We start from the raw sequence: 27,199 nt of genomic DNA on the forward strand, positions 1-27,199 counted from the left end.
GCACTGTCAATTTTGTTTTACCCTGGTCCCAAGATGCTTTAACTGCTATGTAATATACAAGCATGACAAAGTATTAGTTCATTTGTATATTTGTATTAACTTTAAGGAGACTTAAGTTACTTGGAGAAGTGTAGCAAAAAAAATATGTCAGCCTAACTCTTGCTTCCTCTCTTCCTGCAGTTGTACAATGCCCAGTGAGGAAGTTTGAGCAGTTAAGTAACGTATCTGAATAGTATTGCAGAACATGCTAGAAGAGGTGGGAACTGCCACTTTAAAGGAAGCTGTTACGCTATTTCAAATCCATTTATTGGACACTGTACGGTGTTCCTCCTTGTCTTGCGAACTGGAAGGATTTATGTGGAGCTAGTGTACAAGATCCTACTTTTTACATAAGGTAAGAACTCGTGCTTTTATGCTAAGCAAATCTACAACTTGCAGAGATTGCTGTGATTTTTTTTTTTGTCCTACCAAGGCCTTTTTGTCCTGTTAGAGCTGTCAAAAATGTAAATAGCTAGGATGTTAATTCCAAGGACCACAGAAACGTGTGATCTGTTGGTTATTAGTTTGTTCTATAAGTTTCAAGGTAATTTTGAAGATGCTGAGACAAAAAAAAAAGGAAAAAAAACCCAAAACACTCAACCCTCAAAAGGGATAAACTCAAAAATACCTGATGAAAACTTCAACAAATATAACTAATTCACACCTCTTTGACAGCAAGATTTTAATTCTTCATTCCACTGATGTTTGTAACTGTTCATGGTCTTTGGGGAAACAAAGGTTTATTATAAGGACTTAACTTATTACCAAAGTAAAGCTCTGGTCCCTTGCTTCATAAAATGACTCATAAGTGATTGGTCTAATTCTTCATTCTAAATAAAATAATTTTGAAGGGATTAGGAGTAAGCATTCCTTCTCTGCTTAAACAGCTGATGGAGCTTAATTGATAAGACTCATGGCAGTTCTAGTTTATGCCATAAACAGAAACCAGAAAGGTGTAATTGGAACTCTTTTGATCACGCCATCCTGGCCAAGTATTACTGAACTCATAACTAAATCTCCATAGACCTGAGATTTGGATCTTCCTCAATGGTATGTTGTGTTTGTTGCTCTTTCTGTGAGACTTTTACATCACAAGAGTGGATCTGGTACACCAGAACTACATAAACCTTTATAGGTACAAATAATCTTTAATAGACATTTGACATCAGTTTAGCCATGATTTGCATATAGATCATCTAATTGGATTTGACTTTTTACTTGCTAATTACTTTGCAAAAAGTAAAAGCAAGTTCCTGCCCAAAAGCTTAAACCTGCAGTGCACTGGGAATTGTCCCTTCCTCCATTTCCCATTTTGTAATAGCGCCTTCCCTGTGCTTTGACCTTAGTCTGTGAAGAACAGTTGGATGTAGACCTGCCTGTTTTTCTTTTCTGAAGGATATTCTTATCACTCCTCTAATTGTCAGATATTTATTACATTTGTTACTGGTCTCCACTTGGACATCGAGCCATTGACCGCAACTCTTTGAGTGCGACCATCCAGCCAGTTCCTTATCCACTGAGTGGTCCATCTGTCAAATCCACGTCTCTCCAATTTAGAGACAAGGATTTCATGCAGGACAGTGTTAAATGCTTTGCACAAGTCCAGGTAGATGATGTCAGGTGCTCTTCCCTTATCCACCAACGCAGTAACCCTGTCATAGAAGGACACCAAATTACTAATTTTAATGCAGTTTCATTCCAGGTAGTCTCAGATTTGAGTTTGTAGATGGATTCAGCAGTTAATCTTCTCAGAATCTTCAAAACCAACCAACCAACCAAAAACCCAAAGAAAAACAAAGTGTGTTTTCTAAAAGTTCTTTTCCCTTCAAACACGTAAGACTTATTTGCCATGACAGTTTAGCAAGCATAAGCAGAAAGTACGTTCTCCTTCCACATCAGTTAAAGACAGAAAATTCCCCTGAATTATTTAATCCATCACATGTTTGATCATCTCTCCTGGTATGCCACTATCCATGTTTGGATAATTTCTGCTGTAGAGAATTCAGTCCTGGTGCCTAATCAAGTCCACAACTGCCTTGGGAAGATTGCCAAAAAAATGCCTGTTGTGAAGAGTTACTTTGCGATTGCTAATCTCATGCTGTTAAGCAAAGGGGTGTAATCATGTTTGCTGCGTACAGAATGATTACATTTCAGAACATGATGACCCAGATTTCTACTAACCTGCAAAGACTTTTAAACTGAAATTTTAGAGAGGCTGTTACCTATGCTTCCACTGTATACAGCATGTACTTTAATAATTCATTTTTGGTGATTTACTGTTTACAGCATTATTCATGCTGTAATGGCTACTAATTGCTTAGCGGTTATTGCTGTGGACTACAGTGGATCAGCTGCAGATGCTGGAACTATAAATTAAAGGAAGCTATTACTGAAATTGACACTTGCTGCTTTAAGAGATACAATATTTTCTCTGGGCTGATGGTTATAGGACATAATGCTGTCTCTGTTACTTTTTAATAAGGTTTGAAGGAGTAAAAGTTGCCAACATCTTGAAGACAGTGGTAAAAGGACAAAGTCAACCAGTTTAGCATTCCAGCTGATTTCATACCAATGCTAATTAGCACTGCGTTGTGCTTGCCTTGCAGCAGCAGTTCTGTTCTTTCCTGATGCATTGGCCTTGTGACAGTATCGGTATTGTGTCTAGACTTCAGGCTGACTAAACTTGCTAATATGTAGTTGAAAGAAAAATAAAAAATTCTTATGGTCAGGTTTGGCTCTTTTCACTTAGAGGCACGTCCAGGCATCTTTTTTTTTTAAACATCTGGTTGCTGAGATTTCTTTCTTGTGAGTGCAAATAAGTCTATTTCAAAATTTATATACCAGACACTTCAGTAGTTATGCAAACACTGTATCGCTGATACAGCAGTTCTGAAGTATGGATCTGGTCCAATGGCATGGTGCTTCCCTCTCTCTTGAACTTGGACTTTTGGAGGGGCTAGTTTTCTGTAATTGACCTCAGCGTCAACCAATTTCAATGGGAGTTAGAAGACCAGACCTTGAAACAAATATAAAGATGGCACTCCCCAACAAAAAAGTGTACAGCATATGGAATCTGACAAATAAATCCATGGTCTTACAAAATTTCCCCCCTCTCCAAAGTCAATAGGTAGCAGATTTGAGCTGCCTCATAACGCATGTCTGTGCTGTATTCGGGAACGTCACGTGTGGATGTGTTGGCTTATTACGGAGGTTCTTGGGAAAAGCCAGGAAGAAGGGCAACAGCTCAAGCTGGGTGATCCTGTTTAGTCTCTGTACAAATAAAGAACTGAGAATGCTATTAGACGAACCCTCCCTGGTGCACTTTGGGTGCCCCTCACTACTACTCAGAAGGCTCCTGCTGTTGCATCCAGTTTGATCGTTCTGCTTCAGGGAGGAACAAGGAATTCTTGCCACTAACAAAATTGCCAATAAAACCCAAATCTCAACATGTATACCCCTAGCATGGGTGTTCAGAAAGAGAGGACAACCAGGAAAACAGAAATACTTGTGTGCAGTCTATTTTCCCTGCCTGAACTATGCCTGGAAGGCCCACTCAGCCTTTTAGGGATAGTTACCGAGAACAGCTGGGGAGGCTGAGGTAGAGCCCACAGCACATGGCCCAGTTTTCTGCTTTCAACAGAATCAAATATAAAATCTTAACCTGATACCCTGTGCAGGTCATGAAAAATTGTGAGCATTGTTACCAATAGTAGCATTATTAAAATTAAAAATTCCTGCAGTGAAGAGATGACGGACACAGCTTTTTACTGCAGGATGCGGAAAGTTAGGTTAGGTTCTCTGAAGTCAGAAGCTGTTAACTCTGACCTCTAAAAAATGGTGTCCTTATCCAACAACTTGACTTTGCAATCAAAACATGCTTTTATTGCACTATGTAATTAGAGTACATAATTTAATCAACCTTTGATTTTGGTTTATTAAGTGCTTATTCAGCACTGAGTGGCAATTAAGCATTAAAGTACCTTCAATAAATCCAGGAACTTGATAATCATCAGTCATAATAAATTTGCCTCATTTCTACATTTTGTATCAAGTTCTGCAGGTAGAATTGCAAAAAGTGATGGAGAGAAGTTTGCCAACTCTCCCTCCCCAACAAACAGATGAGAATTGAAAAGGGAAACAATCCAATGAGCTGTAACTTTTAAAGATGTTTAAAATAAGTTCCTCTTTCTCCAGCAAATCACATTACCTTCTACTACTTCAGCTGCAGCAATCTGCTGATAGAATGATGTTCATTGATCCCTAGTATGTAACACTTCATCTACCTGCATGTACAAGTGAATTACAAATCACTTTACTGTAAAAGTTAGATATAGGTGGCCAAAATATACTGCTACACAAATAACCTTGACGTACTAGATAGATAGCCAAGTAGTCAGGGTACAACTGCTTGATTTGATAGGCCTTACCTGAATAGTTCCAGTTAAAACTGCAACAAGCAACATTCAGAATCATCAAGCCCTACAAACATTATTTATGAAAGGGTAACTTAGAAAAAGTAATTTCAACTACATCAAGAAACTCTCACTTCTTTCTCTGCTTTGAATGCTATGTATAAAATGACTCTAAAAATCATGGCACTTTCATTCCCCCTCCCTTCTTTTAACTTAACTTTGCTGGGGGGGGAAGAAACACTTCTCGCTGACCTACATTTGACACAATGCAACCTAAGCAAAAAAACCAAAAAGAAAGCAAGATGCAAAAAAATATTTGTGATGCATTATGGTGGTGCCCAGAAGTTGCTGGCTGTGCTCGGGACAGTTGTGTCACAACTTATGTTGTAGCATTATGCAAACACACAGCAAAGAAGTCTTGTTCTGCAGAACTTGCTGCTTGAGTACTTGACCTTAGTCCTAGCGATTACATAACACTGAAACTCAGACTTGTTTAGACTACTTCACTTTCTTTTAAGGTGGGGATCATAAAGATTCCTTTCTAAAAATGTCTTTTAAGTTCTGTCTGTAAAGGAACTGTCAAGTTAGAAGTGATCTCTGGAGCAACTGCCATGCAATTACTGTGGTGAACTTTACAGCAGCATTTCTACCTAATACAGACTGACTCAGCAGCGTTGGTGTGCTCTCAAGAAAATTGTACTTTCTGTTAATATAGCTGGATTCATTTGGGAGTACTGAATATCAAATCCGTGGTTGTAGAATTACATCATTCCAGTTGATCTTGCAGCTGTTTTTACTACGTGAACAATGAACAGAAGGTATTTGTTGAATTTGTGGCAATACCAACCACCCCAGGAAACTCGGATGAAAAAGCTACTAACTAGAAGTATTTCTCATTGTCATATTGACATTTACAATACAGCTTTAAGTATCGTCATGTATATTGTGTTAAATTCAGTAGTCTTCAATGAAATCATATACCTCCTGTTTTGAAATTTCCAGAACAACTCTCATCAATGTGAGCAGTGATTAGTCCTGGGTGATAGACTTCAGCAGGTCCAGGCTTCACAACAATGATGGAAGGTATTTACTGTGAAAACAGTAAGTGCCTAATTTGAGTCTTTGTGCTTTGATGTCACGTGCTTAGATATTTTTCTATCTTCAGTGCACCATGCAGGGAAAAAAAATAGCCTCCAAAATAATTGTTAAGAAGCAAAAATAAACAAAAAAGGGCACTTTTTCATGGCAGTTGGTCTGTCCTCTTTGATACCTGCTTGGCTAACAGGCTTCTGTGACTCCTCACACTTACAAACAGTTGTATTTCATATCTGGTCCTAATAAACTATTTAGAGAGAAGTCTTTAAGCTGAAATCAAGGTGAATCATCAATGCATCTGTGAAACACAAATCAAGCTGACTGTCTCATAGTATCGCGAAGTGATCACAGAGATGGGTATTCTCTACTTATTGAAAGATTATCGTGCTGGTAGGTATGTAAATAGCTGCAGTAATAAAAACAACAGTAGTTATACTGGAGCATGTAGAATTAGTTAAAATTTTGCACACTACTAGTGGCAGGCAACTGAAACTGTCAGTACTTTGAAGTCTCTTTTGATTGACTTTCTGCTTTCGTTACATGTCAGTGTTAAGGCAGCCATTAAACTGAGGTACGAGTGCTGTTTTTGTAATGTTCTGTGGTTATTATCCATGTGACTTGATCACATCATTGGGTTTAAATAAAGCTTTCTTTTATCTTGGCAGAAAAAGATATAGTCAGCTCAAGTGTTTAAATTTAAAAAATGGCAGTGGATACTAAGCTGACAAAAATATTTCCATGTTTTAAAATACTTCTTGAAATAATTTATTATATTGGTAATATTATTTACCACCATTTACAGTATTTATCAGAAAAGACCACAAATCTGATATTAACTGGTACAACAATAAAGGTGCAAATTGCTTTTCTCACTGAGTAACATCCATCTGAGACTATGCACTAACGCAATACTCTGCACCTGGGGCCAAACAAACTTCAGTGCTGAACAGTACGTTAAGAACAGAACAAGGAATTTTGAGTTCTAACACTTGGGGCATTATTAAATAAAAAGTTAAATGAAGCAAATGTTAAAGATGCTATCCTTCTTCTAATAACCTGTATGTGCTAACCTATTAAATTGCATGTAAAAAAGGGGAGAGGAACTACCCTTTGGGACTTTAATTGGAAAAAGTAAGAGTCTGGAAAAAATGTAGCAGCAAGCTGAAGGGAAAGGAAATGTAATTAACCCTCCTGTGCCTCCTCTTGTTTGGATCCCTCCCAGGACATAATCCTTCTCTGCTCCTGCTCTCCTGGAGCACGGCAGCTCTCCGGCACCGCTCCAGACCGCTCCCCGAGGCTGGGGGACTTGTGCGTCTCCTCCGTGACGGCACCAGTCCGCCCGTCCCCGCTCCCCACGGCTGTTCCTTTCAGACACTGTCACTTACTGCTGAAAAGCTATAAAGGACAATCCAGTCCCTAATCCAGTTGACCACATCTGATCTCACGGGCCATGCAGCAAATTCTCCGGCTGCACGCTCGCCTTTTGGGTGACTCTATACAACTGTCGGACATGACATCATTTTCTTTTCGAGGTTCTCGGGGACGGTGCCAGCGAACCCGAGCCATGGCTGCGAGCAGGCACAGCGCCAGCCGTGAGGCCCTGCTTGCCGCCTGCAGCCCAGGCTCTGTCGGAAGATGCAGGCCGTGGCCTGGCGCCCGCCCCGGGCCTGCGGCACAGATCGAGCCCCGTGCGCCTCCCGCCGCGATTTCATCAGGCAGCGCCAGCGGCTCTTTCCCCTTTAAGAACCGTTCGCGGCGCCCGGGTCCCGCCCGTTCGGTGCCGCTCAGGGGGAAGGCCGCGCCCCCGATGCCATGGCAACAGGGCGGAGCTCTCCGTGTGCCGCGCGTTGCCGTCGAGAGCCAATAAAGTCGTGGCGATTGAAGAGCTGGGGCCACGCCTCCTCCGCCGTCTGCACCAATCCCCTTAATCTGTGTCGCTTCCTTTCCCTGCCGGCAAAGGAGGGAAGATGGCTGCCGGCGAAGCGGCCGGAGCAGCCAATGGGGTGGCTGGGGAGGGCTACGGGGGCGGGGCCCACAGGAGGCGGTGTGGTGCGCACGCGGTGGCGGCCGGCGGTGGTGCGCGGCGGGACGGGAGGGGGCGGCTCTGAGGGGCCGGGGTAGGGAGGGGTGGGGGGGTTCTCTGGGGCGAGGGGGAGCCGTGGGCAGGGCAATGTCTGCCGTGTGGGCGTAGCTGTGGGGAGGGCGGGGCGGGGGGTGCCTTTGAGGGGGTTCGTCTCTGGGGGGGGCTTCTGTGGGGTTTGTGGTGGGGGACGATCGGGAGAGCAACCGCCCAGAGATGCCCTTGTGCATGGGGGTCGGACATCTCTTGGTGTGTGTAGTGCCCTGTGCGGTAGGGAGGAGAAAGGGGGGGGGCGGTGGACACGACTCCTCAAGTTTCGTTCCCTCACCGCTGGCTTTTCTCCTTTCTTTAGGCTAAACTGAAGCATCCCTTGCCTTGCCGATAGCCATGCTGCCTGTGTTGCTGGTAAAGCGTGAATAAAACCCCTCGACTTACACTGTGAGTTTATCCTGTTACTCAGCGTAGCCTGGAAGCTTAGAAAGACTAACTGTGCTCTTAGAGCACCCTGAGCAGGGGGTAAAGGGCTGGTGGAGGGTTGACACTGGCCTGGTCACCCTTTCTAGCTTTGATGCTGTGTCTGCGAGGGAGCGGGCTAGCATTGAGCCTGGCATGAGGATCGGGTCAGTGTATTGCTAATTTGGGCAGGCGCATCCGAATAGAGTTGTGACTGGCCACTTATGGGCTCTTAGGTTTAAAGTTAGGACCTGTATTGGCAGATGAAGTACGTTTATTAAGAAGTTACCCTGGTAAGTACCAGCTGACCTCACCTAGGTTTGGTGAAGATAGGGATCTTTTTTAATAATAGTAACAGTCTGCAACAAAAAAACCTAGAGAAGTTAGAGGAAGAAGAATAAATAAATGCTTTTATTTGGTGTTTTTAGTTTGATTTTTTTTTCCTTGGGAAAAAGTGAAAATAAACTTTTAAAATGTTTTTGAAAAACAGAAAAATACTTAGAGAAACTACTGCCAAAGCTGTGATACTTATGTCCTTAAATGATGCTTTATGTAACCAACATGTATTTCAAAATGTGCTGGGTTTGAGAACTAACTTTTTCCCATGGGATGTGGAGAGTAGCGTTGTTAATGCTGTGTTATATTAAGGACTCATGTTGCTTATAATTATATAATTCCAAATTCATTTTCCCTAGAAACGTATTATATATTTGGAAGAACATAGAAACATGAGGTCTTTTCTTACTATGTTCTTTTTTGGGTCTGTAAAAACTTTGTTCTCACAACTAAGCTGTGTTAATGCCTTTTATTTCCTAATATTTTAAATGGGTTTCCTGTTTGAGAGCAATCATCAGATTCAGTGATGTGTGTGTGCAGAGCAGCTCCTATAAGACGACTTGAGTTGTGGACAGAGCAACTGGAAAGGTTTCTGTTCACATGTATCCCAAGGATTGCTTTCTAGGTGCTAAATTTATATAAATACTTGTCTAAAGTTTACATGTTGGTTTCTGTTTGTTTAGGGTTAAAGACTAGGGTAGCTATTAGCATTTTCTTCCGAATGTCTTTTTACTGGGGCAAGGAACAGCCCTGTAGGGAAGGTGGGCATAGGACTCCTCAGCAGCCTCTGCATACGTAGGCAGTGACGTGAGGCCTGGTCAGGTTGAGGGGGTTTTTTAATTTTTTTTTTTTCTCTCACTGCATCAGTCTTGAGGACAAGGATCCTTTGCTGGGCGGCCCTAGGGTCTGGTCTGTACCTCATGTCAAATCAGACTGCTGTCATTTTGTGCTGGCAGCACTTCCCAGCTGGGTTCTGCAGCTTTGACATCCTTTTACTGTAACTGTACAAATAATGTGATTTCTGAGCTTGTCTGACAAAAATCAAAGGGAAGGAAATCTGCACTACCATGCTGATGAGCCGTGTTGATGTAAAGTTGCCCATGCAGACTTCTAGGGTTTGGTTTTAATTGGTGAGTGAAAAGACATCTTATGTGCGGATCAGCTTCTCCTGTGCGATGACAAGTCTGTTAGTGGGTTTCACACCAGATGTAAAAAAAAGAGTGTTGAGACTTGTGAGTCGGAGACTTGGTAAGGCCAAGTTTTGGAGATGAGTGTGGTTTGTGACTTGCAAGTAGTTTAGGTGCAATGGAGGACATAAGAAAGGCAAGAAAACAGTGTGTTGCCTACAGCTATGTGGGGTTGGGAAGTTCAACTTCAAACACGCCTTTGCTTTCTCTTTCTTCAGACTTTAGCCTGATCCACTGTCCACTTATCCCTTAGCTCTTCCCCTTCTCATGTTCCTGTACTCTTCCTTTAACGGAAGTGTTAAATAAATTCTTGCTGGTGCATTGTCCTCTCTTACTTCCTCCTCCACCTCCTTTTCCTTCCCCTTTCTTCCCTGCTAAGCTGCCCTCAGACTGTTCCCTCCTTCCCTCTTGCAGCTGTTGAAGCCCTGGGAAAGGACAGCTCTACTGCAGCACTATGCACCCACAAACCACTTTGGTTCAGCCCTGATGAAACATGTTTTGTTAATTTGGGGGGCTGGCGCAGTCAGCGAGTAGAGATGGGACACGTTCAGTGCAGTCTGTAAAGAAGCTTAGAGCACTTAACTTAGGGTTGGTTAGTTAAATAAATGTGGAGGTAACTTGGTGCGTGGACGTGACCAACCAGAGTGTGTTGTATTAGCTTCTAAAATAAATGGGAGCGGGAGGGATTGTGAAATTGTGTATAGAAGATTGTTGCTTTGGCAGGTAAAACTTTAGACTGGGAGTGAAGGATGTCTGATGCTGAAATGTTGCCTTCAGATTAAATTTCAGTAGTTTGGATGAATTGTTTCTATGATGTATTTTTTTGTCTTAGCTGACACTTGAGCCAAGTTTCAACAAAATCTTTTAGTGAGAACAAAGCAGGAGATGGGGATGGACAGCTCACTGGAAAAAGAAAGTAAGCCAATTTATAGAACTGAAAAATTCATGCTCAAATTGCAAGACAAATACTGAGTAACTTCATTAGGCTGTTCTGAAGGTCCCAGCATAGAATGTGTTTTCTATCCTGTTTCCAGGCCCTACAGGATATTTGAACTTTTTCAACAATCAGAATATTTTGTTAGTAGTGGCAGGAAGCAAATATTGCACAGCTGTCCATTTTAACAAGTGCACATTAATATTCTCTTAAAAACTCTTCAACCTGATACATTTTTATTCTGTTTATGTCAAGTGTTTAAGTCCAGAAGGACTATTGCATTATCTAGTCTGATCTCCTTTGCAAGACACACCAAACCATCTGTACTGTTGTTTACACCCTTTACAGACATACATAAATTTATCTCCCTTTTCACATTAATCTGAAGGCACTTCTTTCAGACTGTTAATATTCTCAGATTTTTATTGTTATTTTTATTATACTATTTATATTGTTGAAAATGTTTTGAGGTGACCTTAATGATTAGTTTCAGACTAAAAGCTGCAACAGACAGAGGAATGAAAATATTTTAAAACCTCTTAGTCGCTGTTGTTTTGCTCTTTGAGATTTGTTTGACTTCACTGTGGCCTTATAAGGGTGCTTGCTATTTTTCTTTCATTCTCTAGTTTTCCAGCTAATGAAAACTTAATGAAAAATCAAAACTAAAGGGTTCCGGAAATAATTCTTTTAATATAGCAACTGAATCTTATCTCTGAAAAAAACAGGTGCATTAAAACCCTTATAGTTCTTATGCTGGATTTAAAATAACTGATTAAAAAAAATCCTTAAAGTAAAATTACTTTTTTGCTATATTGTGTTTGTATATAGCAGCAATTCAATTTGAAAATGTTGTCTTCCTTGCAATTTCACTTTGCTTTTAGATGGATGAATGAACATTGTTAATAGCGGTAGCCACTGTGGACGTGGGGTTTTTTTCTTCATCGGAATCTTCAACTTTTTTCTTTTTTATTTTTTTTAGTTGATAAGCAACTTTTCACTTGCACCTTTCCTGCAGCTAGCCATAACTACTGTGATCTTTCTTTTTTCCCCTGCCTGTTATTTTTAATGTGCAGCTGAGTAATAGTTTTGCCTAGAAATAAGATGTAAAAGTGCTGTACAATTGGTAAGCAGTTAAATTGTTGAAATGACAACCCAGCATTTAAGTAAAATTGGCAAATTGCTTGCTAGATGGAGTTACATGCTGGCAGTACTTGGAATAGGAAACTTCAGAAGCTTATTACTTTCCAATAATTTGAGGATCTTTTAGTAATAAGCATGTGTGTATATTTGTTGCTATGGGAATGACTGAGCAAGCTGGAATTAAGTGTTATTATTCCTTTGTGGAATCAGAAGGGACAAGCAGATGGCTGTGAAAGCAAAAATTCTTGTTTAGAAACATACAGGTCTTTTACCAGCAAACCTCACTTACCTGAGTTTTGAGGTACGTGAAGTTGATTTTAGTTTACTCAATATCTGTCAGTATATCTAAAGAAGTACATGACTCAGTTTTGAAAGGGGGAAAAATAGATTTTAAGGAAAAATTAATTCTAGTGATTTAATGCTCAGGTAAGTATTACCGTGTATGTGTATTGAATGTTCATAAGAGCCAAATGTGAGTGTAACAGATTGAGAGAGGGAGAGTTTTTTAGTTGTTGGATTCGGTTTGTTCCTCACCTTCCCCAGGGAAAATTAGTGATGAGTGTTTCTGGACTTGAGACTTGCTGGATGTTTAGAGAGCAAATAGAAACGCACACAAGTCAGTTGTTCCTTGTGTGTTGCATGGAAATATAAGAGTTGCATCTTGCATTGTCATGAAGTCTGAAAGATCAAAAGCTCTAAATTGAATTCACAAAAATGAGACTTTAAAAGAGAACATGTAACTTATTTTTAATCTCTGACAGATCAATAAGAAAAACTTGCAGTGTAGTTGAATTATTTTTTTTCTTCTCCAGTTTTTGTTGGTAGACAGTTCTAAGTGAATGCTGTGATTTTTGATTAATAGTCTGATTTGAGGATCTGAGGCTTATAAAAGGAAGAAAAAAAATGTTGGTACCTTAATAACATTCTTTGCAGTACTTGAGGCAGATCTATGCCTTGCACTCTTAATTAAGTCTTTGTTTCCTTGAATGCCACTCTGTTAAGGAGACAGCTTATCGTAATGGATTAAAATTAGCAGAGGAATGTATAGATGTAATAAAAAGAGTAAGTGCTCTCCTTTTGAATTGCGTAGTCTGAATTTGTGACTCCAGCTCCTCGAAGTGATTGAGCTGCTCGCGAGTAGTGGTCATTAGTGACATCAAGTGGGCTGAGTGCGAAATAACAACTTCTGTCCGGGGGATACCCTTGTCACTTCCAACTCGCTGAGAAATTGCCGTAGTGCACGTGTGCTCAGCCACGCTGATGCCATGTTTGCGTTGCACTGAGAGATGCAGTCACTGCAGGACAAAAAGTCGTCAGCTCTACGTTGCAGAGATTGATAAACATTCAAACTTGAGAGGGAGGCATTGCATTTCCCATGCTGTTTGTAGGGCACACTTAAATCCATAGACTTCTATCCCAACAATTTCAGACGCATGGGGAGAGGAAGCCACCTTAAGCTGGAAGTTGCATTCTTTCCATGCACTTACATACCCTCTTAGTACGGTCTTAATACTGCTTCTGAAACTGTGCAGTAAGCAAATATTGTTTCTTGCTATTGTCTGTCTGGCAATGTGGTATCTTCCAGAAACAGTGAGCCAGCTTATCTTGTAGTTGCTTGTTTTTCATTTTGCCTTCCTATTTGTGTTCTTTGCTGTGCAAGGGCTGTTGTGGGTGCCCAGCTGATGAGGCTATAAAAGTGGATTAAGACAGTCATCAAAAGTTTTCATCCCTGCTGTTCTAATTGGAAGCTATTTTGAAAGATAAACTTTATAATTTCTGCTCCAAATTTTATTTATGGTCACTTCATACTCTTAAACTGTTGTGCCAGTATTGTTCTTGAGTAGCTCCCCTCCGTCCTCAGCATTTATTCCTTTGATGTATTTGTAGATAGTAATCGTATCCTCTCTCTGTCTCTGTCTTTGCCAAGCTATACAAGGCAAAGCATCCCAGCTACTTCTTGTAAAATAAACAGTCCATTCCCCGGATCATCTAACCCGTGCTCCTCTGTACTTGATTATGGTTTAGTTATCAAGAGATTGGCTTCAGCAAAGAGCCCTGCTGTCAACCTGCTATGACCCTGCAAAATATGGATTGACTAAAGCATTGAGAACAAACTTGGCTTGAGAGCACGGTTGTTAAAATGCATAAAGCTCTTGACTTTGCTTTTTATCCTTGTCTTGTTTTGCGGCAACGCTGTCTGCCGAAGATGTTGGAAAGGTCTTTGTGGGTCTCAGAAAAATAAATTCCCCACCCAGGTCTTATAGGTGCTAACACAAGCATATAGTTTTTGTCGTGCTTTGCCAGCAGGGATTGTCTGTGTTGCTGTATACAGTAGTTGTCTTGATCAGAAAGACTATCAATACATACTTGCTCTTTTGTCCTTCCCTTTTGCTATTCCTTTTTTTATTTCTGAGTCTTAAATCACTCTTGTAGTGAAAAAGAAGTTGAACGTGAACTTACAGTGCAGTATGGTGGAAAATCACAGTGCATTTGGATGTTATAAAAAGGGAAAAATGATTTTTTTATCTGTGTATGGCATTGGCGAAGCTAGTACTGAAGTGCTGTGTATGGTTCAAGTGTAAACACTGTCTAAAGGCTCTTGAAAACAAAGAGCTGAAGAGTATGCCTTGCAAGGGTACAATGTGCACATACTTGATACCTTAGCATCTTTTATAGAGACTGAAAGGTAAATTCTCTTGAACAGGATAGAATCAACATAGCTCTAAACCCCTTTATTTCAGCCTCTTCCATTCTACCGTTGTCAATTAGATGACATCTTTTCCTTTTGTCTGCTACAAAGCATTGAAAATTGAGCTTAGGGCATGATAAGGATTCAGCAGAGCCTCCAGCTGTCAGGCTATGCACAAAGAGCATGTTTTGGAAATTGGTAGTCTGTGAACTGTCATGAGCATGCAAGGATCTCCAGTTTCTCCTGTTGCTTTGATACTGGAGAGGGTCTGACAAATTACCTTGACATGGTGATGTTCTGGATTAGCTAAATATCAAAAACGAATACTGTAGGATGCAACTGGTGAAGATATCTCAGTGATCTGCATGTTCCTGGGGAAGCAAATGAGGAGAAGTCGTTTCCCCTGCTTAGGCTTGATAGAGATCTGTGCTTGCGCAATACATCTGGAACTGCAAAGAATTGCTTAGGCAGTGATGTTAGTGTAGTGTTAAAAATTGCCAAGCACACAAATGTTGTGTTTGGAACATACCAGTGCCACATCTGCACATGTAGGGGAGTATCTTCTTATCAGTTCACCAACAACATCCCTACTGAAGATGAGAACTTGGGTTTTTAACAAAAGAATCTTGAAAATATAATAGTCTTGTCTTTTGAAGAATGAGTTCTGGTAATGAAGTGTACTTAAGCTAAATTACTGTTGTGAAAGAATTTCTAAAATATTCTGATAAATAAAACATTTTATCTCATTATAGGTATTTTGGCACCAGTGTGTGGTAGTAGGAGCTATTTTTCCTGCTGTAGCTAAGTTTCTTTATATCCTTTTATTCCAGTTGCTGCTAAATTTAGGTTGAAATTTTGCAGGCTTCCTGTGGTGTAGAAACAAATTCTTTGGAAGAATTTCAGCAACAATTACTAATATTTGGAAAGAATCTTCTTTCTTACTTCATTTTTTTTAATATGATGATGTTGGTACCAAGTGGCAGTGTCTAAATTGAAGGAAATAAATGGTATTGTTTCAGAGTCACTAAATTATTCATGCAGCTGCATAAGTAATTTTTTCCTTTCACCGTTCTCAGTAGGGTGGATCATTGGGGTTGCCCATTCATGTGGTGGTTTTGTTCAGCTTAAAATGGCCCTGAAAATCATCACTCTTGGAGTCTTTTCTTGTGATCCCAAACTTGAAAGGACATCAAAGCACTTTTCGATTGTGGAATTTGCAGGTGCATTGCAGCGTTACTGTGAATTTTGCATTTTATCTTGTAGTGTAGATGTTCAGAACAAGGCTTTTTCTTTTGAAAGGTTGCTGTTGACTGTATTTACTAGTGTTTGTGTACACAAGTATTACAAGTTAGGCAAATACTGTCTTTGTTTCACTGATTAATAAAGTAAAGAGTGAATGTTGCAGCTTGCTCAGAATTACTTCGTAAACTGTTCTGCCAGAACCAGGACTAGTATTTGTAGGCCAGGGTCTTGTTCAAGTCCACTCAGATGAATAGCTTTGTTTCTGTCTTCCTTATCTGTGAGATGATCATCTTGGTGCACTGCTCTAGTGCCAGGTTAAACAGCAAGCTCTTTGACCTTTTTAACAAAAGAAAATGCTGTTAGTGAGAAGGCATTTGAGGAATAGTTCAGAGAAAGGTATGAACCTTCTCTTAGCTGCTCATGGTTATATTGTGGAAATGTGAATGGAGAAAAACTTAATACTGCATGCAGGAGAACATTGTACCCTACATGTTTGTTTTCCAGCAGTTGCTGGCTGTATGTAATTGGGAGACTGATTAGTTCTGTATCTTCTTTCCGATGTTTGTGGTTACAAAAAGTAATGTCAATATGGTGTCTACGATGGGAGGTGCTCACAAGAGAAAGGAAATGACTTTTCTGTGGTCACTGTGGTCTGATGAGATAAGCACAAATGCAGAAGACTGAGACTTGGATTCTCTTCAAGTTTTGCAGCGGATTGACTGAATAGCCATGGTTACATTACAGACAGACACCAGGACACAAAGGTACTGTGTTCTGAAGCTGTGAGTTAGCTAGCATCTGCTAGAGTTCTGGGAGCATTGATGTTTGCATAGCACTTGGACAGTGAAGTCTTCTGGAGCTGTTGGGTGCACACATCATCCCCCTTCCATTCCTTGTGGGGCTGTTAACCAATATCCTGGGTCCCATCCTAGGAGGAGGTGTTTGTTAGAGGAAGCGTGAGTGTCGCAGGACTGGCCATGACTTCCCTGGTAGATGCTACCCTTCTTTTAGAAGGTGATCTGGATGCCTCACCCCATACGTTGTTAGTACTCTTGGGCAGGAGTACAGATTAGGTGCTGTCTGTGCCTAGGAGGAAGGGGGGAGAAGGGAGGAGCGGTAGGCACAAACCTTATATTTAACCCCCATCTCAGAGACTTGCTCCAGTACAAAAGCCAAGGCCCAGTGCTAGGACAGTTTTCCTGGCAGTTCTTGCCCATTCTGTAGAACCCACCTGAGGATGCAGAGTTTGTTGTTTACCTGGTCAGAGGCCGTAAGCGTGCCATTTAGGCATAGATCAGCTTTTTCAGAGGGTTTTTAAATACAGTATTTTTTACAAAAATAAAGGAGAATATGTAGAATTTTAAAGATAAATGTCCCAATTACAGTATTTCTTTCTGTAATTAAACCTTTGCCTGGGAATCTTTCAGATCTGTCTTTATAAAATAGGATTGGTTCTGCTGCAGCTTCTGTCAGCTTGATCTGAGAATAGCCATGAGAGTAAAATAGAGCATCTCTTATCCTCTTATTACTTTGCAGTCTCCTTTATTGGATGACCACCTCATCAACACCTGGATGCAGTAACATCCTCTACCTGGTGAGGTCACTACTAGGAAACCTCCCCCTCACATGAAGTTCTCAGCTGGATCCAGTTGCTCCTGTCAGAGTGTGATTTTGGTGACAGAGAGCTTACTTTGCTGCTCCTTTGTTAGTATGTCTGTGTCACTAGCATGGAATTGGATGAACAGAGAAGATTGAAAAAAGAAAATTTTCAAACATGTTTGAAATAATGTTTGACACAGCTTCTTAAGAGTATATAGAAACTGTTTCCCATTTTTAGGTTAGAGTCTCCTGTATTGTTCTAGAGAAGGTAGTTTAGCAATCTGAGCATCAGATTTTAATTTTGACTTAAATTTGAAGTGAAAATTAGTAATTTGAGCATTTGTATAGTTTTGTATGGTGTTTTCTGGCTCTTCTGAATTTTTTTAATTGTACATTGGACTGTTCTGCACATGGATTTTTCTTACCATGGCTTGTCATCTGGGTCCTTTGCAACTCTTTATCATCTCTTTTGGTTCGTTTGTATCAATAAGCTTTCAGTTACTCAAGTTTGAATGTTATTTCATTGCAATTTGGACCTGAAGGCGTGGCTAGATTTTCTAATCTTGCCTGCCTCTACTGTATTTTTCCAGTGTTGGATGCAAAATCAGAATAGGTCTTTCTAGTTGGAATGCAAAATCTTACACCAACAAACTAATCTTCAAAGTTTTCTTTTGATGAAAATATTCAGTTGTGCTGGTTACAGCTGGGATAGAGTTAATTTTCTTCTTAATAGCTAGTATGGGGCTGTGGTTTGGATCTGTGCTGAAAACAGCATTGATAACACAGGGATGTTTTAGTTACTGCTGAGCAGGGCTTACACAGAGCCAAGGCCTTTTCTGCCTCTCACCCCACCCCACCAGCGAGTAGGCTGGGGGTGCACGAGGAGCTGGGAGGGGACACAGCCTGGACAGCTGACCCCAACTGACTAAAGGGATATTCCACACCATATGATGTCATGCTCAGCATATAAAGCTGGGGGAGAAGGAGGAAGGGGGGAAGTTGGGAGTGATGGCGTTTGTCTTCCCAAGTCACTGTTACACGTGAGGGAGCCCTGCTTTCCTGGAGATGGCTGAACACCTGCCTGCCGATGGGAAGTGGGGAATGAATTCCTGGTTTTGCTTTGCTTGCGTGCGTGGGTTTTCCTTTACCTATTAAACTGTCTTTATCTCATGCCATGAGTTTTCTCACTTTTACTCTTCTGATTCTCTCCCCCATCCCAACCGGGGGTGAGCGAGCGAGCTGCTGTGTGGGGCTTAGCTGCCAGCTGGGGTAAAACCACAACAGTCCTTTTTGGTACCCAACACAGGGCTCAAAGGGTTCGAGATAACAACAGGTTTCATTGGAACGTGCTAGATCGAATCTATAGCTGTTGCTGTTGTTTAGCTATTAATTGGCAGGCTCCTGTGCTTGCCGTGGGACTTGCCTGTCTTACTGTATAGTAGATTCTGGTGCTCGTTAGTGGCTGCTTTTTGCTTTTGTTGATCACTGTACTGCTGTACTGCTTATCATCTTACTGCGCTGTGCCTGGGTACATTTTGATAACAGCAATGGCGATGTGTCTGGGCTGGCAGATGGCCAGGGCATCGCTGTTGATTTTGTGCTGCTGTACTGGACAGGCTGGAACTCCCATGTGAGCTCATATCGAAGGGACCGTGACCTGTGGATGAGTCCACGCAGGAGCAGGTGCACCTCGAAGTAACTGTGGCTGTGTCTATGCTGCAGCAGGTATACCGCTGGAGAGACTGTGGCTCATAGATAAGGCTCCACTGAGAGCAGGTACGCCCCTAAGGGACTGCAGTCTGTGGATAAGTCCAAGCTGGAGCAGGGGCAAGGAGAGGAGTTCATTGCAATGCCCAAACAGACCGGGGTAGAAATTGTAATGGAAATACCTTTAAATTGTTGTAACCTGGGATTTGAGTTGCACGTTATAGGAATTACTATAGCAGGAACCACCTGAACCGAGGGAGGACAAGCCTTACAAGAAGCAGTGTGAGTGCAGCAGTGACCTGACCTGAGCTGGCTTTGGTGCCCAGTAACTCCACACAGCACACCATCTCTCCGGTTGTGAGTGACCACCATAACATATGGAGCCCAAAGTCATGGGCTAAATGAGCTCAGTGGACATCTTGTGGACATTTTACAGACATTTTACGGGGGTGGTCCATAGACTAGGGGAACGATATCTGTATATTATATCAAAGGATGAAAAGGGGTAGGGTGGTTAATGAGAATGTATTGGACAGTGGGACCTGAGCATGATGTAAATGATGTGGACGAAGGGGTGGAGAATGTGCTGATTTTGGCTAGAGTAGAGTTAATTTTCTCCATAGTAGCTAGTGTGAGGCTATATTTTGGATTTGTGCTGAAAATAGAGGGCTTTACGATTTATGCATTTAAAACTACGCCTAGTCAAATCCAAAAGTTCTTTTTGTGTTCTTTCTCTCTCAGTTATCCAGTATAATATTCAAAAAGAGGTTTTCTTTCTGAATCGACATGAACACCTGCTTATGCCCTCAAAAGATGAATACACAAAAGTTGTAGTTTCCCTTTTTTTTAATTATTGAGCCCCAAAGCACTGAGCACCTGTGACTTTTTCCCTTTGTTCTCTCCTAGCTCTGACTCTTATTTTTTCCTCTAACCAATACCGTTGTTTAAGGCCATTTCCTTGGTTCTCTGTCCCACCTACAGCTCTTCTCTCCATCGCTGAGCAGGATTGTACCCCCAAGGTCTGTACTGGTGGGAAGGTAGGAATTGATTTCATGGAAGGCAAATAGTTTGGTAGACCTAATTTTTTTGCTCTTCCCATAGATTTTGTTGTGGCAGTGTTTTATCTTTTTCCTCCTTTCTGCTCTCTTGATATAATATTTTTCTCTGTACTGCAAATTCAAAATTACACAGAGTTTTTTTTCTTGCTGTGCTTTACATTTGGAAACTAGATGTAGCTGATTTGAAAGGATGAAGTAATTCTCTTGGCAGTTTACATCTTGTCTCTGCACTTTAGCATAGCCTCTTGCACATCTTATTCCCTTCCTGCTTGATAGACTAAATGCTATTCTTTTTGCCTTAAAATGGCTTAGTGGGAATGCTGGAAAAACACCTTATCTCTCTGCTTTGGTAAAATAACAAAATCAACTATAGGAGTTTGTATCCTGCAGAAATTATGCATGCCTGATGGGTGTTTTGTGCTTCCCCTCAGTGCTTAGATCATTTGGCTGATCCATCTTCTGTTGTGAAGTGGTGCCAGTGAGGAGAGGTCTCTGAAGGCATTTTGCATTAGTGAAGTGCAGCGTACTAATGCATTCTCCTCAGCCAACCTTGTGCTTTGCATTTTTGTTTTAAAATGCAAACCACATGTAATGTTGCATGCATGAATTGCTTTCCACTGCCCAGAGCTCCAGGTTTGTTCTTAGTTTGTTCTTGAACTTTTAATAATAGTGAAAATAAAGGGAGGGTCTATTTGCATTGTTTATAGTAGGAAAGAACAGTACAAGATTTCATCTACTGCTGTTCAAATCCCTTGCTATTTTTGGTATTTGACCTCTGCAGAGAAGATTGCCAAAACTACAGGTTGTTTTCATTTTTATTACGTGTTTCTACCCTCCTACTCTTAAGTTACTCTTACGTTACCGATTAAATCTTTGAGGTAAAGTTCCATTTCTCCCACATTTTCCACAGTATTTTTCAGAGAGGTAATTTTATGTTTCTATATGTTGTTGAGCTAACATTCCCATTTAGAAATGAGAACTATGCAATTTGGCAGCATCTTGTTTACACCACTAAAAGGAGAAGGAAAATAACTTACAAATTGCTGGTTTATTTTTTGAAAAACTTTCTGGATTAAAGAGGACTCATAAGCCTGTTGGCTGGAGTTGAGACTGCAATGTTTAGAATAGTGCATAAAAAGCACAGCAGTGTATGCTGAGACAATATGAAATGTTTAGTTTGTGCGGATAGGTGCTTACCTTTCATTTCTCTGTCAGTGGAAAGGCCTGCTTTCGGCACCCCTGGCTGTTTGCTTCTGGTCGTGCTGTATGGTTGCTTCCACACTCCACTAGTGAGCAGCACGCAACAAAGGCCTCTGAAAATCCTGTCCTTCCTCTTTGGCATCCCTTCTGCTTCGTGCCTTCTGTTCTAAAAATCAAGCTTATTTCTTTTTTAAAGGAGCCTTGTAGGATGCCTTGGAGGTCAAAATATTTTAGGTTATTTCAGAGGACTGTATTTATTCTGAGTTCCCAGGATACGACGAGTTTTGAGTGCCCTTCAAGAATCTGCTTGTTTCTGGTAGTTGCGATATCCACATGTGCAGGGGTGGCATATAACTGTGAAGTTAATTCATAGAAAAGATCACATAGATGTAGTTCCAGAGGACTAGATACAATAACACAGAGGTTTCAGGATTAATTTGTAAAAGATGGCTTTACCTTGTTCAGGGGGTGCAGATGTGAATGCAGCTGTTACACGCGAGGAATGGTGGTTGCTGAGGATGGGACTGGCCTTCTGTTTCAAACACAAGTGGCCAGCCATAGCCGGACACCTTCAGCCAGATACTCGCGTGTCATCCAAGCAGTGGTGTCTTCCTGGCACCTTCGCATCACCTGGACTTTGTCTGTGTTGAGACTGTAGATCCAGACTGTGGGCCACTGTGAGTTGGAATAAGTGAAGAGCCTGAATTTAATTAACTACCTCCTTTGCTCAGAACGTGAGGTACCTTGGGAAAAGAAGAGATTTTGGCCAGTGCTCTCTGATTTCTTCTGAGACTGGAGCAGTTCAAGAGCAAGCTGTCTGGGCCCTACCAAGTCTGTGTGTCAGACGGTTTGTCACATTAGCATGAGCTGTTTTCCTCATTGATCATCTCAACTGGCTGTCGTGCTATATCCGAATTGTGTCAGATTTCAAAGATGCTGACTTTGCCAGTGGGTTCTTTGTGGCAGAAACAAAACAGATACCTGTGTTGTTGAAGTTAAGGAGTGCTAAACTGAAAGTGCTTCACTTCTGTGGTGCAGAGCACCATGTGCTTTGTAGGTGGCTGCAGTCCAACGCTTAGTTATCTTCTATTGTGTTTGGAAGACCATTGTTTCCTATTTGTCTCATAAATTTAACACAGATCCTATTCCTGCCATTTAAACTTTCCCATCAAAATACAACAGTGACTTCCCCTTCAGAAAAGGAAGGGCTGGCCGCTACACCCTGAAGTTTGAGCATGAATTGTTTATATAACCTTCAATCACAATTTCATAATAGTTGCAAGACTTTCTTACTAGAGCAGACATTTTACTGAGGTTTTTAGCAAAAACCTGGCTGCCATCAAATGCAATTTTAAAGCTTCTTAGTTGTTGCAGTGGAAATAGAATTGAAAACTGTACCCTCTAGCTTCCTGATGATACAAATTGCACATCTGTCTGGAAACATGAACGGCATTTTCTGGTATTACAGAATAGCTGTACCTATGTCATTCAGAGGTAAAAGCTTAAAAGCTATATTGGGCTAATTTTATTTCACAGAAAATATTATTAAATCTGAATGAACAGGCTTTTGCAGACTCTGGCTTTTTACAACATCTGTGTACTTGTAGAGTTCCCTCCCCTCCCCAGCAGTGAAAGCTCTGCCATGAGTGTTGTAGAAACTGCTCATTGAATATTATTCTCTATCAAAATCAGTAATATTTAAACAACTGCAGCTTGCTTTCCAAATGGATGACATTTGTCAGGAACATGTCTGTTTGAGTTTACTTGGCCTTTGGAGTATAAAAAGTCTGACTATTTAGAGCTTGAAATTGAGGTCAGTCTGGAAAACTACATTTTTCTTACAAAAAGTTTACAGAGAGAACCCAATTTTTTTAGTAACCATAGCACTACAGGATAGCGGGTTTATGAAAACTCCTTTCTCCACCTGCAATCCTGTAGTTTTGAAATGGCCTTTAAGTAGAAGCTTCCATTGTAATTCTTCAGTAATTTGGATTAAGTAAAAGTTGTCCTTAATAATAATAACATTAAAATACTTTATTTCTTAAATCTAAATTATTCATTTGCATGGAAGTTTAATAATTTTGTGTTTGAACAGTGTAACGAGCAGTGTTTGAGAACAGTTTGCTTTATGTAATAGTTCTAGTAAAGCCTTGTTCCATTTGAGGACATACCCAGAAAAGTAAGTAAGGAGCAAGCTCTGTGGGTAGGGTTGTACGCCAGCTAATGCCAGAAAACATGTTGAACTACTTCTCTTCAGAGGGGAAAGGAGTTTCCACAGGATGTCTGCGTTTTATGGCAAAAATTACTTGTAGATGTGCTCTGAAAGGTTGCTTTGATGTAGAAGATTAACCTGGGGACCTCATTGTCAGGATATTACTGAGGCACATAGCTTAGTGAGATTATTTGTGACTTGGGAATTAAGCTTTTATGAGTGTGCCTACTTAAGCTGGTTTTTAAGAATTTGCTCGTCTGTCACATGGCATCATGAATATTTGTATATGCCAAATAGGAGGGGGGAAAGCAAAACCCTGAAACTACAAACAACACCAAGAAGAGAGAAAAGCAGAGTGAAGTTTTGTCATAGCAACTTTTTCTTTGTCGCTGGTCTCTTATGGCCCTTTAAAATAATTACCCTAAAACAAGTAATACGTGGAAGCCTGCTAATTCCATCCCTAGAAATCCAGCCTGAAGAATTTGCAGAAAAATTTATGATGGGACAGCTGGGAAGGCATGAGAATATTTTCTTGCATTCTGGGTCTGCCTGATTTTTACTCCATTTCTGTTTGGATTTTGTTCAAAAAGGGTCCTTTCATGCATGTGGTAACTAGGATTGGGTGCTGGCTTAGTCCTTAAGGAAATAACGAGATGTTTGAGTACTGCTTTACCTTGATTTGCATTACCTGCAATATCTCTACCGGTGAAAAGTCACTGGAGTGTTGCACCCCTAGAACCTGCTGGGATTCCCTCAATGTTTGTTTTTTTTTAACACAGAAGAGTAGTCTAATTGAACCTGTAATTTTAACATAAGTCATTCATGGGGACAGTAATACTTACTTAACATACGCCACCAACATCTTTCTTTAAAAAGTGGTTGTAGTTTGTGAACTCACTAAAACCACAAATTGTTTATGATGGCAAATATCTCTCTTACATTTCATATATCATTTAAATGCTTCAGTATTTTTTCTGACTCTAAATCAATGAAAGCCTTCACTGCAATTACAGAATTGAGTTTTCCTTTGTGTTATAGAAAGGAGAACTCTTAGCTCCTTTTTTTTTTTAGAAGTGAATCTATACATGAGAGAATTGAGAGAATATTGTTTAATTTTTGTTTCACTTGGTAAAATCTGTATTTGTGTACCTCACTGAAATAATATATGTTTCTAGGAGGGTTCAGCAGTGCCAGAGAAGAATTGCCTCTGAAGGGAAGATTTTTATCAGTTGCACTAAGAGCCAGCATTATGTGGTTTTATAGGAGGCTCAAAAAACATCTGGTTCTTAGGAGAATTGATGAAAAAGCCAAAGGTGCTGAATTCCAGTGACGTCGTGTAGCCTGTTTAGGTGGTCTGTGGTACGCGGACAGGTGTTTATGTGCATCATTGGGCACCTAAATACTTGTAAAATTTATCTCATCTGGCCATTTCAGGCTGTAGTTCTACATAATTTTGGTCTTGTCCTCTGCCTACCCTTTGCACGTCCCCCAGCAGTAAAGTTCACCTAAGAAGTCTCCTGCAGTTGTACTGATGCAACCGTTAGTGGGCTGTGCCTCCTTGTTCAAACAAAAATTATTCCTCCTTAGGTAGTGGTGATGACTTCATTTTCCTCCCACTTGTGGAGAACGTCACTTTACTATTTACTTTATAAAAATAATAAAGCATATTTAGCTAAGTGACTTTCACAGGATTCACAGACAGACTATTTAATCTTTTAAGGGGATTATATGATGTAGTGCTGACAGTCACAAGAGACTGAACTCCTTAACTCGGGAAGCCCTTTCCGGTTCTCTGTTTCTGTAAAAGAAGTTGTAGTGGGTAGGACATCAGCATAATTGAATTTTGGCTTCATGCAGTACCTCTGTGCAAGATGCTTTTTCATATATATTTTTAAAGCTAATATTATTTCACAATGCTATAATTAAAACTCACCTTGGATTTTATTTATTACAGGTTTCTGACAACATTAGGAGCAGCATTTGAGATGACTGCAGTGGAGAAGATTGAGGAGCAGCTTGCTAGTCTGCGCATAGCAAAACGTTCTACGCTAAGTGAAGAACCTGCTTACTTACTGGATATAGACGTTTCCAAACCTGCTCAATCTGAAAGCAGTCGCTTTGTGGCAGTTTCGTGTTCCAATAAGTCAATTAGGGTATATAACAGGGAAACATTAAACTTCCTGCGGGAGTACAGTAGCCATCCTGGGATACTTAATGGAGTCAGATTTTCACACACATGTGACAGCGTAGTGTTTTCAGCATGCAGTGACGGTACAGTAAAATGTTGGGATATTCGTTTAGCAACTCAGAAAGCTGTGCAGATATTTAGTGGCTATCCTTCAAATGTTTTCATCAGTTTTGATGTCAACTGCAGTGATCTCATCATTTGTGCCGGAACAGAAAAAGTTGAAAACGACACATTTCTGGTGTTTTGGGATGCAAGAGGCATCGCAAACTGTGCCAGCGCAGCAAAGGAACCCTTGGGAGTCTATTCTGAAAGTCACAATGATGATATCACTAAAATTTGTTTTCATCCCATTGAACCCAATTTGGTAGTTTCTGGGTCAACTGATGGATTGGTTAACGTGTTTGACATTAACAAGGATAATGAAGACGATGCTTTAATATCAACTTGCAATTCAGATTCATCAGTAAGTTTTATTGGCTGGTCTGGGAAAGATTATAAACAGGTCTACTGCATGACCCACGATGAGGGATTTTGTTGGTGGGACATGGCTCAGTTAGATACTGAAGACCCAATAACACTATTGCATGTTCTGGATGTCAGAGACGCAGTCTGCGTTGAAAACGACAGCTTGCGTTACCTGGTTGGTGGCTTGTACCACGAAAAGGCGGACAAACTCTTTCTTATTGGGGGAACGGCGACAGGAAACATTCACCTAATCAGCTGCGCCAGGGACGGACTGAGCCTGGTGGGTACGCTCTGCGGAGGACACGCTGCCACTGTGCGCTCCTTCTGCTGGAACCTGACAGATGAGTCTCTGCTGACGGGTGGCGAGGATGCTCAGCTGTTGCTATGGAAACCCGGAGCTGTGGAAAGGTCCATCGCAAAGAAAGCATCTATGAAGATCGCTTCTTCTGTGCAGAAGAGAGTAAGAGTTCACAACAGCTCCCTCAAAAGCAGGAAAAAGTGAAATTCTGAAAGTGGGAATCTCTGCTGTGTAGAGTTTTCCTGTGTAATCTCTCAGGCAATACTTGGCTCTGCTTTATTTGGAGGTAAAGAACTGCCTGCAGTGCTCGAATTCTACCTAAGAGAATGTATTTCGGTCATCAGAAGAATGCCTTTTTTTTTTTTTTTAAAGTTGTTAATATTAATCAGGAAAGAGTAAATGTTTGCTCTTGAACAACAGATCTTAAATCATATTATATAAAAATGTTTCTGTGGTTGTTTAATGTCTCAACCAACATTTTTAATGTGTAGTAGGCCTGTGGCTTGCCTAATTTGTTACCTTCCCACTGAAATTCCATGGCATGTTTTAAAAGCTCTTGTATTTCATGCTGTATTTTGCTCTCTTTACAGATAACTTAATGAAATTGCTCAATATATTAAAAGATTTTAATGTCACATCTTAATGCCTGAGGGAGTTACTTCTTGATGAAACAGAAAATCAGTCCTGTTTTGCACTGTCCTATCGCTGGTTATAACAAGCTCATAAAGAAGCAGTTGATAGAGCCGTATTTTTCATAGCAAAGATACGAATGTATTCAACCAAACAGGAACATATAATCCCAAGCAGCTCATTTTTAAGTGTACAAGAATTGTTAAACTGGTATTATTTAGGGCATATTTCCTGC

The 27,199-nt window shown here is 40.7% G+C and overlaps 1 protein-coding gene and 1 long non-coding RNA gene across 11 annotated transcripts; one reads left to right on the plus strand and one right to left on the minus strand.

Moving 5' to 3' along the window:
* Positions 1 to 256: 256 nt before the first annotated feature.
* WDR89 (WD repeat domain 89) lies at positions 257 to 26,971 on the plus strand. Of its 10 annotated transcripts, none has more exons than XM_054828380.1 (4): positions 7,591 to 7,622; positions 7,979 to 8,031; positions 19,895 to 19,950; positions 25,338 to 26,971. In XM_054828380.1, exons 2-4 carry the CDS (start codon positions 8,014 to 8,016, stop codon positions 26,536 to 26,538), a joined length of 1,275 nt encoding a protein of 424 aa, XP_054684355.1. In that variant the 5' UTR covers positions 7,591 to 7,622; positions 7,979 to 8,013; the 3' UTR covers positions 26,539 to 26,971. The 10 variants fall into 10 exon arrangements, with proteins under 10 accessions (XP_054684363.1, XP_054684357.1, XP_054684358.1 ...); XM_054828381.1 differs by having other exon boundaries at positions 19,895 to 19,932; XM_054828382.1 differs by lacking the exons at positions 7,591 to 7,622; positions 19,895 to 19,950 and adding an exon at positions 3,783 to 5,936 and having other exon boundaries at positions 7,979 to 8,064.
* On the minus strand, positions 12,607 to 22,317 carry LOC129207447 (uncharacterized). Its single transcript, XR_008577442.1, has 3 exons — positions 21,628 to 22,317; positions 21,169 to 21,525; positions 12,607 to 15,943 (listed from the first exon to the last, which is right to left on the minus strand). It is a non-coding gene; the product is annotated as an uncharacterized LOC129207447 (long non-coding RNA).
* Positions 26,972 to 27,199: the final 228 nt, after the last annotated feature.

Source organism: Grus americana, chromosome 5 (genome assembly GCF_028858705.1).
Source record: "Grus americana isolate bGruAme1 chromosome 5, bGruAme1.mat, whole genome shotgun sequence".
Classification (NCBI taxonomy): Eukaryota; Metazoa; Chordata; class Aves; order Gruiformes; family Gruidae; genus Grus; species Grus americana.